This window comes from Sceloporus occidentalis, unplaced genomic scaffold (assembly GCF_023333645.1).
Source record: "Sceloporus occidentalis isolate IW3139 unplaced genomic scaffold, rSceOcc1.0.p SCAF_2, whole genome shotgun sequence".
In the NCBI taxonomy this organism is placed as follows: domain Eukaryota; kingdom Metazoa; phylum Chordata; class Lepidosauria; order Squamata; family Phrynosomatidae; genus Sceloporus; species Sceloporus occidentalis.
The window spans coordinates 93,546,638-93,559,386 of NW_028316982.1; the positions used below are offsets into that span (position 1 = coordinate 93,546,638).

Below are 12,749 nucleotides of genomic sequence, written 5' to 3' on the forward strand. Positions count from 1 at the left end.
CTTGTACCAAGTATGAACTGGGGAGTGTATGAACATTTTATGCAACAAACAAGTGCCAGTTTAAGTTGGTTTACTTAACTTTTGTGCCACAGTTAAGACATTTATCTGGTTCACACTGTTGGATATCTTGTGTACATTAAGCGATAGCAGTGTCAATTAAATTCCTTTCAATTCCAAGTTGTAAAAGGAGGGTGAATATTTCCGCAAGGCAGTGTTGGATTTAATGGGGCACGGAAACTTTAATAATATTTTAACCACTGCTCAGCACTTTATGAAACCATTGATAGAGGTTTTTCTCCAACCAGCCTGAATAAAATTGACCAGTACTTTTCAGCAAAAATTGCCATACCTATATAACACACCTTCATAAAACTTGGGGGGAGGGCTAAATGGGTCACTTTTCAACATTTTAAAAAAACTTGCTGTACTTCTTTCCATTTTTATCGGAGTCCTTGAACTTTGGAAAACTTGTGCACATCCTGAAATAGTTCATTGGTGAGAAGCAGGTGGTTCTTTGATCAACATGTTTCATTTTTATAAGCAATGGAACTTGGAGGCTTATAAGGGATGCAGAAACTTTTTTGTAACTTTCCCAGAGGCTTGAAAAGTAACCTTTGTGAACTACAACACAGAGAATCTGGTCATGCTGGCTGGGAAATTCTGGGAGTGCTAGGCAAAGAGATGCTAACGTCATGTTGTGCCATTGGACTTCCTACAGGCATCTGGTTGATTACAAATAAACCCTTCAGCAATGCTCTGTTAAGGTACCTGAAACTAGCATAGTTAATATAAGGAGTCAAAGTAGACAGGAGACTAAACAAGAGGAACATAAAAATCCCAAAGCCATGAACTGATAATAAGAAACTTCTCTATTTTTGCTATTGGAAACAGTTTCTTGTAGTATATGCCAGGCCATTTATTCATGGGATTTATTCTCTCCACAAAATTCACACTCGGTTGTTTTGCATAGAAAACAATATTTTGTGTGAAAAACAATATTTCAACATGGAAAATGCAGACAAAAAAAAGAGAGATGTAATTGGGGATTTGTTCTGTGTTAAATTTGCCCATGGCTGATGTCCATGCTAAATAGCTTATTATGTAGAAAAGTCATATTTCAACACAGAAATGCCAATTCCTGTACAAAAATATTTTATTTGCAGAAAAGGGCTCTTATCGGTGATTTCTTCTGTAGTAAATTTGCACATGTTTGATTTGCATAGAAAACAGCATTTTCTTCACAGGAACTAATATTTCTGCACTGAAACATCATTCCCCATGTTGCTTTCTGTGCAAAACAACCACATACACACTTTTCTTAGATAGGTCTCAGACTGCAAATAGCCTTTGAAAGCTGCATAGTTTTCATAACATTTCTTGCAGCAGAAACAAAGTTGTTAAAATTATTTGTTGCTATCTTCAAGAAGAAACTTAGTGAAGAATTATATCCCTAAACAAACATAGAAAGTGATTATGAATATATTTTTTATTGTATAAGTTTTCAACTCAGTTGTATTTAAATTTTTAAGCAGCATTGTAAACTATTATGGATTTTTATAATAGCCATGATCTTTGTGTGAATGTACTTATTTATCAAGAAGAGAGAACAGCATTCACTTGACTTACAGATACCTTTTCATTGTCTGAATGATATTGGCATATATGCGTTTGGGTGCATCAAGTCCCCAGATGAAATCTTGGTGTTCCCATTCAGGAATATGCTTTTCATATATAAGATTATGAATCCGCGAGGATAACATTGCTGCATCTCTTGGATCTACAAAGAAATCATGCCCACCTGTCCAGATGGCAATTGGTATTTTTATATCTTCAATTTTATAGACAGGAGGAGCTGTCTGGAGACAAAAACAACAACAAATGATTTGATGATGTTATATTCTTAGCTATATATCAGTGTAGACATTTTTACAGGATATTTCAAATTCTTCCTAGAAATGTTTTTAGTTCAACTTAAAATTGCAGTCAGGAGAGGTGTGGAGCATTTGGAGATATCTTCTTTAGTTTGATGCCTTTTTGTTTTGTTTTGTTTTTTGCTGTTGTGTAAAGGAAGACCCCTGGAAAAGGACTTCTTAGGCTTGTTTGCTATGTATGCCATAAATATTAAAAGAGTTTATAACAATTGAAAAATAAGGGGAAGTTTAGACTGTTATTTCAGAGAATTTTCTCTGTGAATAGTGCTTATTCAAAATAAATCTTCCTCTGTTGTTGTTGTTGTTAGCTGCCCTTGAATTGACTCCAACTCATGGTGACCCTGTGGATGAAACATCTCCAAGCATCCCTATCTTCCACTGCCCTGCCCGGATCCTGCAAGCCCATTTTCTACTTCCAATTATGAGTGTATCTGGTTTTTGTGTTTTGGTGAGGCATCTGGTGATGTCGAGGTGTGTAGTCTTCTGGTTGTATGAAGCAGGTATTTGCAATGAATAGATTATTGACCTCACAGAATTCTGTCAGATGCTCTCCTGCTTTATTTCTTGTCCCTAATCTGAATCTTTCTATTATTTTTATTCTTCTTTGTTGCTAACTCTAGCATTCCAGTCTCCAGTGATTAGTTTGAAATCTTGTGAGGATAGGTTGTCAATTTCTTTCTGGACTGCCTCATAGATTCTCTCAATTTCCTCTTCATCTGCATCTGCAGTTGGTGCATAAACCTGGCTTATTGTGATGTTTATAGGTTTAACCTATTGATATTATACTGTCTGACTTTGAGTTGTATCCTTTGAGTGCTCTAGCTATAGCTTTCCATAATATGAAAGCCACTCCATTTCTTTTTGTTTTTTCATTTCTTGAATAGATTACCGTATAGCTGTCGCATTCAAATTCATGTCCATTTTAACTCACTCATTCCTAGTATTGATAAATTCATGTGTTCCATTTCCTTCTTTACTATGTCTAGTTTTCCCTGGCTCATGCTTCTCACAATCTATGTTCCAATTACATGTGTAGTGTCGCTTCTAACTATGCTTGTTTTATTGGACATATTTCTGTTTGGCCTCCCCCTCCCTAGTTGTTGGTTTTTGAGCTGTCTTGTTGAAAGGGTTTTCTTGGTGAAATGGTCTCTCATGGAGGGATACCTTTTGCCTCCTTTCACACAGTGCCGACACGTGTCAGCTATGGTGACACTACTGTTCTGTCTGTGAGAGTTGAATTTAGTGTCACCCACCACTACTGCTGAAGCCCAGTAGCTATTCCTTTATTATTTTATGCCTGTTAACTTGCCTGTTATTCCCTTCTTCTCTCCCTCAATTTTCCCTTTCCCTTTCACACTCTTAGGTGTCTCTCCCCTGCTTCCTGCTCCCACCATGCCTCCTGCTTTGTTCCCGGTGATGACATTGGCGGCCTCCTGGTCTTCTTGTTGGGGGTAGGGCCCAGATGTTCCTGGGCTGCAGCATCAAAGCCTCTCGCTTTGTCCATAGTGGTGGCTGCTGCCTCCTGGTCTCAGTGGGGAGGGCTCTGATGTACCCAGCTACAATTTATATTGAGAGTTGTAACAGGCAGAACGTAATGGTCTGAAACAGATGTGGCCTGACTTGTATTACATCTGACGCCTTCTTAGAGGGTGAGGAACTTCTAGATAGATGTACATGTTGTTTGGCCATTAGAATATTATTATGAATCCAAAGCCTCAATATACATTCAAACACAATTTGTTTGCATTTTATAAAGTAGGCTGAAGACCATGAAAAATTATGGCAGATAAAAAATGTTAGCCTTCAATGTTAGCCTTGGCAGCCCTGGGCGGGAAGTGGCCAGGCAACCAGGTGAGCATGAGGAGAGCATGAGCATGAATGAGGCAGCATGAGGGGAGTGTTGAAGACAGTGTAGGCTGCCCCTGCTGCTGCCATCTGGCAGCACTTTCTGGGTCTGTCCAGGTGGTAGGTGGCCAGGTAAGGGGACCAGGCAAGAGAAAAAGCAAGATGGGAGGGGTGAGCATGTGCCCCTCCTGTCTACTTCTCTGGGTTACATCAAGGCTTGTGATGCCACTGTAAATACCTATGTTATTCTCCTACCTGATTATGTTGTTCCATATTCTTTTCTGTGGATCCATAGTCATAGGCTTGAAAGAGCTTTGTATTATGAACCTATAATTAAATAGCATATAGTTACAAAACTGAAAAGAATATTAACAACAGCATTGATAATAATTAGTATTTACATCCCACATTTTTTCTGTGCTGGGAGAAACATGGAATATTTATTAAACAAACAAACATTTGATCCAGACAATGTTAGCTGTGCTTTAGGTCCCTTTAAAATAAATTCTGTAGAACATGTTAGACTCGACTCATTTATTTACCAGAGATTTATTCCCTGTATTCAAAGTATCTACATTTCCTAACATACAGTATTTTCACAGTCTTTAGAAACAGCCCTGTCAAAGAGGTCAGTATCATTATCACTCTACTTTAGATGCATTGTTACAATCATATTACTATGGATATTGTATAATGTTTTAGAATTAGTCTAGAACAGTGGTTCCCAAACTTTGGTCCTCCAAATATTTTGGACTACAGCTCCCAGAATTCCTGACTGCTGGCCAAGCTGGTTGGGGCTTCTGGGAGTTAGCCCAATGCACTTGGAAGGCCAAAGTTTGGGAACCACTGGTCCAGAAAGACTGGTTTTCAGAAAATGGAGATTGAATAGTCGATATTCCCTTCTTTGATGCCAGGCATTAGACGACACATCTTGTATTGGAGTGCATTGTATTTTGGCTTATTTTAACACTTTGGACATTTAAAGTCATTTTATCATTTGATATTGAATTTTCCTGTTTTATGCTTCTGACTGTTTTATATAGCAAGCTGTCATGGGAAGACTATAAACTGGGAAGGTGGCTAAGGAAACAAATATATATTTGGGAATTCCTGGACTAGATAACAGCAACATCTAGACTAAGGGTAGAACATCCCCCAGATGTTGTAAGATCTGCTCTCTCCCTGCTGCACTCGTTGCACCAGCACTCTAAGCTAGTTTTTGTATGGTTTTAATCCTGTAATTTTAATATTGTTTTTAATAGTTTATATATCGATTTGGATGCTTATGTGATTACTGTTTGTAAAGTGTACATTTGTGTACTTCTGTGTAACCCGCTTTGATCTGCCAAGGAAAAGCGGGCTATAAATAAACAGTTTATTATTTATTATTATTAGAAGACTGCCAAAAGTTTAGGGGCTGTATTGGCCTCAGAGGACCTGAGAAGGCTGCAACCCCCTATGCCCCTCACCTTGCAAACATTTTTATTTTTCAAAAATTTCCTCCATTTTTAAAATTAAAAATGCCCGCTCCTCTTAGGAATTATGGAAGGCATAGTTTTGATCTTGTCCCTACCTGTTTTAAGATCAGGAAAGGTAATTTTTAAACTAGTAACTCAATTGTTTAAATATACTGTGTCTACTCATATCTAAGTCTAGAAATTTTGTTCAAAAGTTAACCCAAGAAACCTGAGTAGCCATATCTATGTGTCAATGTAAGTACTGTACTTTAACACTTGCTCCTGATGGAAGACAAGAGTGTAATCTGTCCTGGAAGCACTGACCTTGTTCTATTTTCTTATCCATCCATCCAACTGTAGGAGCACAAAAAGTTATGCCTGAGGGAATTTTACAAGTTCTTTGGCATTGTTTTCCTTTGCTTCATCCTTTAGATCCTTTGTTATATCCCCCTAGGTTTTATCTTCAACTTATTTACATTAGAAATTATAAAATCCATAATTTTGGCCTCAAAATGTGCTCTCAACATATACATGAGGTCAATTTATAGTTGAGTATATATTGTATATTGCCCTTAGATTGGGGAACAATTGATGTGGGGGTATACATTATATAAAGAAATGTATTCGACAAGGCCTCCTTGAACACTTTGAAACTGTCCTAGCTTTTTCACGGACTCCTGAAATTATATTGCTGTTTGGAGATGGGTGACTGAGGTATGTATTTAATGCTGGTTATATTTTCATAATGACACTCGTCTGTTAGATAGTGAAAGAGACTGTATGTATTTATTTGTAAATGCATATGTACATATGTTTGTAGATATACACACACACTTTAATGAATGTAAGGAGCTTGGTTACAATTCAATCACACTTTAGAGTAGTTCCATTAATATCAGTGACTAACTTTAGTACCATTACGTTCAGTGGACTATCTGAATATGACTACGTCTAGATCCAGCCTGTAACAAATAGATAAAATATTGAACAATAACATCAATATACCTGGCGCCAATGAAGAAGATTTTGCACAGATGTTCCAGCTGGAAAATGTGTGGCATACACATCAAGTCGACTCTGAAATGAAATGAAACTGTTATTAACCATAGTATGTTAATAAAAAATTTCTACTGCTATTGAATTTTCTAAAAATGAAATGAAAAATTTTAAAAAAAATCAAAGAGAGTCTTCATTTATCCTGATGGAAACGGGCTGCCTATATTTAAACTAGTGGGGTGTGGGGAAGATGTATGAAAAACCATTCTTGGAGATCATGAATATTGAACAACCAATGTTTATATTGTCAAAGAATATATAAAAATACGTATTTCCCAAGACCATTTGAAGAGTATTGCAGTTATGAATTTGTAATCTAGAGTTACATATCCTCAACTAGTGTGCATTAAGTAAGCTTATTTATTTACTTAAGTCTTGCTGGAAACCTACATAAATGCCACCCAGTCCTACTACCACTTTCTATCTTTCAGTTAGTCTCAAATGTGCTACAAGATTCCTTTGCATACTAATTTTCCAGCCTATATCTCTGAATTATTCCAGTCAGTTGAGCTGAGAGACTCGTCAACCAAAACATTCTGGCTATAGATATAGGAATCTTTGGATTCAAGACATTACTTTCTAAAAAAAGAGCTGTGTTTATTCTTATGTATTATGTTGATAGCAATGAAGAGGTAAAAGAAGGCCTAGTTGCTACTTCCAAGTAGAAAAGACTTGCTGAATCAAATGAGGAATACTGTATATACTGATGTATAAATCTAGACATTTTAGTCAAAAAATTTACCCCAAAACCCTGAGTCAATTTATCTATGGGTCAATGTAAACACTGTACTTTGACTCTTATTTAAAAAGGAACCATGAAAGGCAAGAGTAAAATCTGTCCTGGAAGCACTGACTTCCCTCTACTCTCTCGTCCATCCAGCCTTTACTGTGAGCAGTTATGCTTGCTGGAATTTTGTAAGTTCTTGGGCACTGTTTTCTTTTGCTTCATTCTTTGTTACATCCCCCTAGGTTTACCGTTGACTTATCCACACTTCATATCAAAATCCATAATTTTGGCCCCAAGACCTTTCCTTGACTTAAACATGAGGTCAGCATATAGTTGAGTATGTCAACGCTTATGTAAATCTCACTGATTCAGCGTGTTTACTTCAACTGAGGCTAGCAATTGGATTTAAGATGAGGTTTTAGTCTATTCAGAGTCTCAGTCAGAGTATGGTTATGGAATCAGCTGTTCAATGATGAATCGCTGCCTATATGCATCCCATTTATTCCACAGATACACTCTAGCTGGGACTAGAAACTGTGTTCAGCTTTACACCAACATCTTCAGTTTCACCATTCTTTTCTTTCTTATTTTTTAATTGATATCTACCAGGATTCCAGCTGCAATATTCCAGACACATGGCTTAATCTTCTGACAGGCAAAAAGGATACCCCAAAATGTTTAGTTTTCTGGCAAAGCTCAACTTGGTTTAACTTAATGCCCCCCCCCCCAACACTTTTACTTCAAGCCTACTGAATCAAAACACATGTTTCTCTCAGATTTCCCTTATGTGTTACCATGTTTAAATTGGGGATATTGTATCCACATATGAAGGAAAGAACGTTGGCACACAGTCCAGGTAGATGGGTACAGAACTTTGCAATTGGCCTTCTCAGATACGTAGGGTATGGAAGCAGTCCTTTGTTGCCAAAAAGAATCTGAAATACATGGTATTTGACATTAGTTTCCTCCCGAATGTGAAAATCTGTCTGATTCATGTTAACATGTTTTATGTTCTTATGGTTCTGTGTACTACAATAGAGATAGAGCTACATATCAGCAGACCCAATAATGGATATATAAAGTGCACTAAATATGTTAGATTACTTCATATTAGATATTATTGCTATTACTGCTGTGAGTGGGTAGCAAATATAACCAGATAATCCTAACCACATCTTTACTAGATATGTACTTCAATGAGATTTACTTCTCAGTAAGCATAGGTTAGATTGCATCCTAAAGTTACAAATATTCAGGCACAGGATTAGTTCCATAGAGTTCAGTGTTCCCATACGTTTTTAATTATGCTTATGGCAACAGTTTTAAGCTTGCAGTTGAAGATAAATGGGGCCCTTGCTTGAAGAAACAAACAATGTATGGATGTGATTAGATGATCTATCAATCAATGGTCAAAGAAACAGAATTTAGAAAGACTTACATACAACATTGTTTCAGAAAACTGGGCCAATTTTATGACGGGCGTTGTAGCAAACGTCACTGTTGTTACGGGACCCAAAGCAAAAAATACTTTGATTCTTTCAGCCAGTTTTGGCCAAGTAGAGAATGCTATGAACCCTGAGAAAATAAAAGATCTTTAAGCAAAGGAGAAAATTCAAAGTATTTCCATATGATAAACATGCTTTCCTCTATATGCTATATAATAAATAATAATAAATATTTATTTATATCCCGCCTCTTCCGCTTTGAGGATCGAAATTAATGCTAAACTTCATTGCAAGTAGTAGTATATCAGGGGTTGGAGCCAATCTGAAGATTTAATTCAGATTTGGTTCAGAACTAATCCAACCATTTGGAAAACGAACAATTTAGGGGTGAAACAGATTGCCCCAAAGGGGTAGCTTCAAGCCGCCCCTTCTGAAGGCATAATGGGGTCATGGCAACTGCACACCGTGACCCCAATCCATCTTTTTGCTGGTTGAAAAAGGAGTGGCAAAGAGCTGTTCCTTTTTGCACCAACAAAAAGCCAGCTTTTCCTCCCCACTGTGGTTGGAAGCTGGCTTTCAGGAACTCTAGCAGCATGTGGAATATAAATGCCATGTCGCTGGAGTGCCCAGAAGCCAGCTCATGTTCAGGCAGCTAGGTGACTTGAAACCAGTTTCCGGGTGTCTTGGGGGTGTGTGTTGTCTGTGCGCCATGCTCCAAAGGTGGCTGGAAGCTGGCTTTTTATGCTGGTCTGTTCCGCCTTATAAGTTAGTTGAAATTAATGTTTGAATAAGAAGCAAGATTAAAGAAATTTGAAACTGTACTCTGTAACATACCCATTGCTGTGCCTTCAGAATGTCCTACATAATATAATTGTTGTTGCCTAGTTTTATTCAGGATGAAATTAATGACTGCTGGAATGTCATAATATCCCATCTCATGAAAACTAGAGAGAAAAAACATACTAGTGTTATAGATAACATATATGACAGTAGATGAATAGAACACATAGCCACCCTAGCTTGCTGTAAACTTTTTCCCATTTCAGCCTTAGATCCAATCACTTTCATAAAAATAGCAGTGGCTGGCAGTTCTCCCATGAATAGACTAGTGACTCCATTCAAGGTTTTAAGAACTATCTAAGATGTTATACGTTTCTGGGGCACAGTGCTTAGCACCTTGGACAGCTCATATAATGTCTGGACTGAGAGCGGATTCACCATTCTACTGAAATGGGTACAATCAGCTACCATGAATAAATATAATGGAGAAGATTAGTATTGCTCTTCTACCAGGTGCTATTCATTGGGTGTTTTCTTACCTGAATTTCCAGAATTTCTTCTCACTTGATTTCAGTGTGCTGTGATTTGAAGAATAGGTGTTCCCTCTGCTGTTTCCAAGCCAAACATCATAGCCAGCATCTGCTAAAATAAAACCCAAACTATTGCTGGGTTGGTTTGAAACCCAGTGGGAAGCATCTCCAAGAATACAATGCTGCAAAAACACAGTTGGCTTGGGACCTGTAAAACAAGAAGAGTGACTTGTTATTGCCCATTTATGTCTTTCTGCCTCAAGCCCATTGCCCAATGCATGTGCTGTTCCCCTCTGATACTTTTTAAAACTAACTTTATGCACATCTTCTTGGTTTTCTGGTTATTGAAATTTCACCCCTCACATCTCACATCACCTCCTTTATTTCTGTTAAAGTTGGCTCCCAGACTTGAAACTCAACTTGAGATATGACTTGAAAGTATCTTACAGGGACTCAACTTAATAACCGAAGACAGAGATTTGAGACTTGACACTTGGAGTAAAAGACTTGAATACATTTAGCAGTGGCTAAAGAGCTTCATACACCACCAAATTTCAGCAGCAGGGTTACAAACATAAAGTGATTTGCTTTTTTGGCAGCATACCATCATCAGGGGCATGTCCCATGCATGATGGGGAAAGGCAATCTGGCTCTCATCCGAGGAAATGTCTGTCTCTCTCCTTAACTAACAAATCAAATCAAGGCATCAGGTTTCTTATTTGATTCACTTAAATTTTACATAGCCTTACCTTTGTTGGTAAAATTATATCTTCCATGAGGTATTCGGAAGATTGTAAGGATATATCCATCTTCTGTCTCAACATGATGTTCCTCACTGGGATATCCATGATATTGGATAATTTCACTCTGTAGTGGGCACATGAGAGTAATATAGTATAATTGTTTGCAGGTATTGTTTCTTCACAAGAAACAAAACATGTATTTAGAGGGAAAATATAATTATTGCTAAAGGAAGCCTTTATCCCTACACTGGGAAGAACTTGCACTCAGTAGTTCTGTTCATCTTGTTTACTTTTATAGCACCCATTAACAAAAATACAATTGGTCAAGTTTGTATCTCACTTACAACATTTAAAAAGCACTCTGGATCCACCGTATATTTAGCTGTAGGTTCTATTGGAATGCCAAGAATTCCTTGCCATAAACATGTTGCTATGATCAAAGTCCACATCTTCAACCTGTAAAAAAATAATACGGTTGTTTAATAAGAATATATATATATATATATATATATATATATATATATATATATGAGCTATATTTATCATATTAAAAACAATAGCCCTCAAATTCTGGTTAACATAAAGAGCAAATGTTGAGGCCTCATCTACTGATGATGCTTTACACATATCTTCATGTCACCTATGGGTGACCTTTGAGATCTTTTTAAAGTTATAATCCTATAACTGCTCCTTGGGCAGCGAAGAACTTGCACAGTTGCGCATTTGTCCAGGGACTTGGCAGCCAATGGACTTTGTTCTCAGCATTCCGGCTAACCGAAGGACCAGGAACACCTGAGGGGAAGGCGGGGAGGGGCGTGCCAGTGAGAGGGGCACGCCATAAAGTCTACCTGTGGGTAAACCTCCTCGTCCTGCCCCCTCCAAGGCCCTGAGGGACGCCGTTGTTTGCTGCTGTTGCCGGGCTGCTCCTTGGGCAGCGAAGAACTTGCACAGCTGCGCATTTGTCCAGGGACTTGGCAGCCAACGGACTTTGTTCGCAACTGCGCAGCTGCGCAGCTGCGCACCATCGCAGGCAGGCTTGGGACAGGTCCTGAGTTGCTGTGTGCGCAGCAGAGGAATAACGTGTAGTGTTGTCTTCCTCTGCTGCAGCTTTGTTACATTGCTGTGTGGGTATTATTGGGCCATGGATGATGGACAGCTGGGCGAGGGGATGGTGGATTGTTCTGTGTTGTATGGAGCTCCTATTAGAGTAGTGTGGGGCAGGGGGAGATATAGTGGTAGGAGAGTGGAGTCGTTTCAGAAAGGAAGGCGGGATCGATGCGTAATATCTATCCCTCCTTCCATCCTCTCTCCTAGCCAAAAAGATCTGTGAGTCAATCCAACTGTACCACAAACCCTGTCTCTGCTCCTGTGCAATGCCAGGTCTGTAAAGAACAAGACCCATGTCTTGTATGATTTGTTGGAGGAAAAGTGTTGTGACCTGGCATGCATTACTGAGACCTGGCTTGGACCTGAAAGCGAAGCGGTGTGGGCTCAGGCCCTCCCAGCTGGGTACTCAGTTAAGGACCAATGCAGGTTAGGTGGGCGGGGGGGAGGTGTTGCTTTGATCCATAAGAACACCCTTTCCTTGACCAGGAACTATTTACGTCAGACAGATTACATCGAGTGTATTTACCTGACCCTGAAGAACAGGGACAGTTTGGGGATTTTGTTGGTCTACCGGCCACCCTGTGCGCTAACAGACTCCCTGACAGAGCTGACACAGCTGGTCTCGGAACTGTTGTTGGAGTCCCCTAGACTTTTAGTCTTGGGGGACCTCAACATCCCTTTCGAGACCAGTCGTGATCCAACTGGTGCGGCTCGGGAGTTCATGGCTACCATGACAGCCATGGGCCTGTCCCAATTAGTCTCAGGACCTACGCATTCGGCTGGTAATACACTTGATGTTCTCTTCTGTACGGATATGGAGACGCCGTGGGCAGAGGTTTCTAATGTCTCTCCCTTGTCATGGACGGACCATTTCCTGGTCGAGGCTAATATCAAGGCTTCTACCCAGATCCCTCCTGGGGGTGGCGGACCTATTCGGATGGTCCACCCTCGAAGGCTGATGGAACCCAAAAGGTTCCAAGAAGCCCTAGAGGGGCTTATGGTTGGAACTGACGGTGAGTCTGTTGATGCCCTAACTAACATCTGGGATATTGATCTCTCCAGGGCTATATACAGTATCGCCCCCAAGCGTCCTCTCAGACCTGCTTCCAAAAAACGGCCTTGGTATAC

At 39.2% G+C, this 12,749-nt stretch overlaps 1 protein-coding gene across 1 annotated transcript; it reads right to left on the reverse strand.

Annotated features, from left to right (window-relative positions):
* Positions 1-1,622: 1,622 nt before the first annotated feature.
* On the reverse strand, positions 1,623-10,963 carry LOC149318713 (lysosomal acid lipase/cholesteryl ester hydrolase-like). The gene is made up of 9 exons (XM_089508350.1): positions 10,859-10,963; positions 10,521-10,638; positions 9,781-9,979; positions 9,296-9,405; positions 8,455-8,591; positions 7,811-7,951; positions 6,239-6,310; positions 4,032-4,103; positions 1,623-1,856 (listed from the first exon to the last, which is right to left on the reverse strand). The coding sequence occupies exons 1-9, from the start codon at positions 10,961-10,963 to the stop codon at positions 1,623-1,625; spliced, it is 1,188 nt and encodes a 395-aa protein (XP_089364476.1).
* Positions 10,964-12,749: the final 1,786 nt, after the last annotated feature.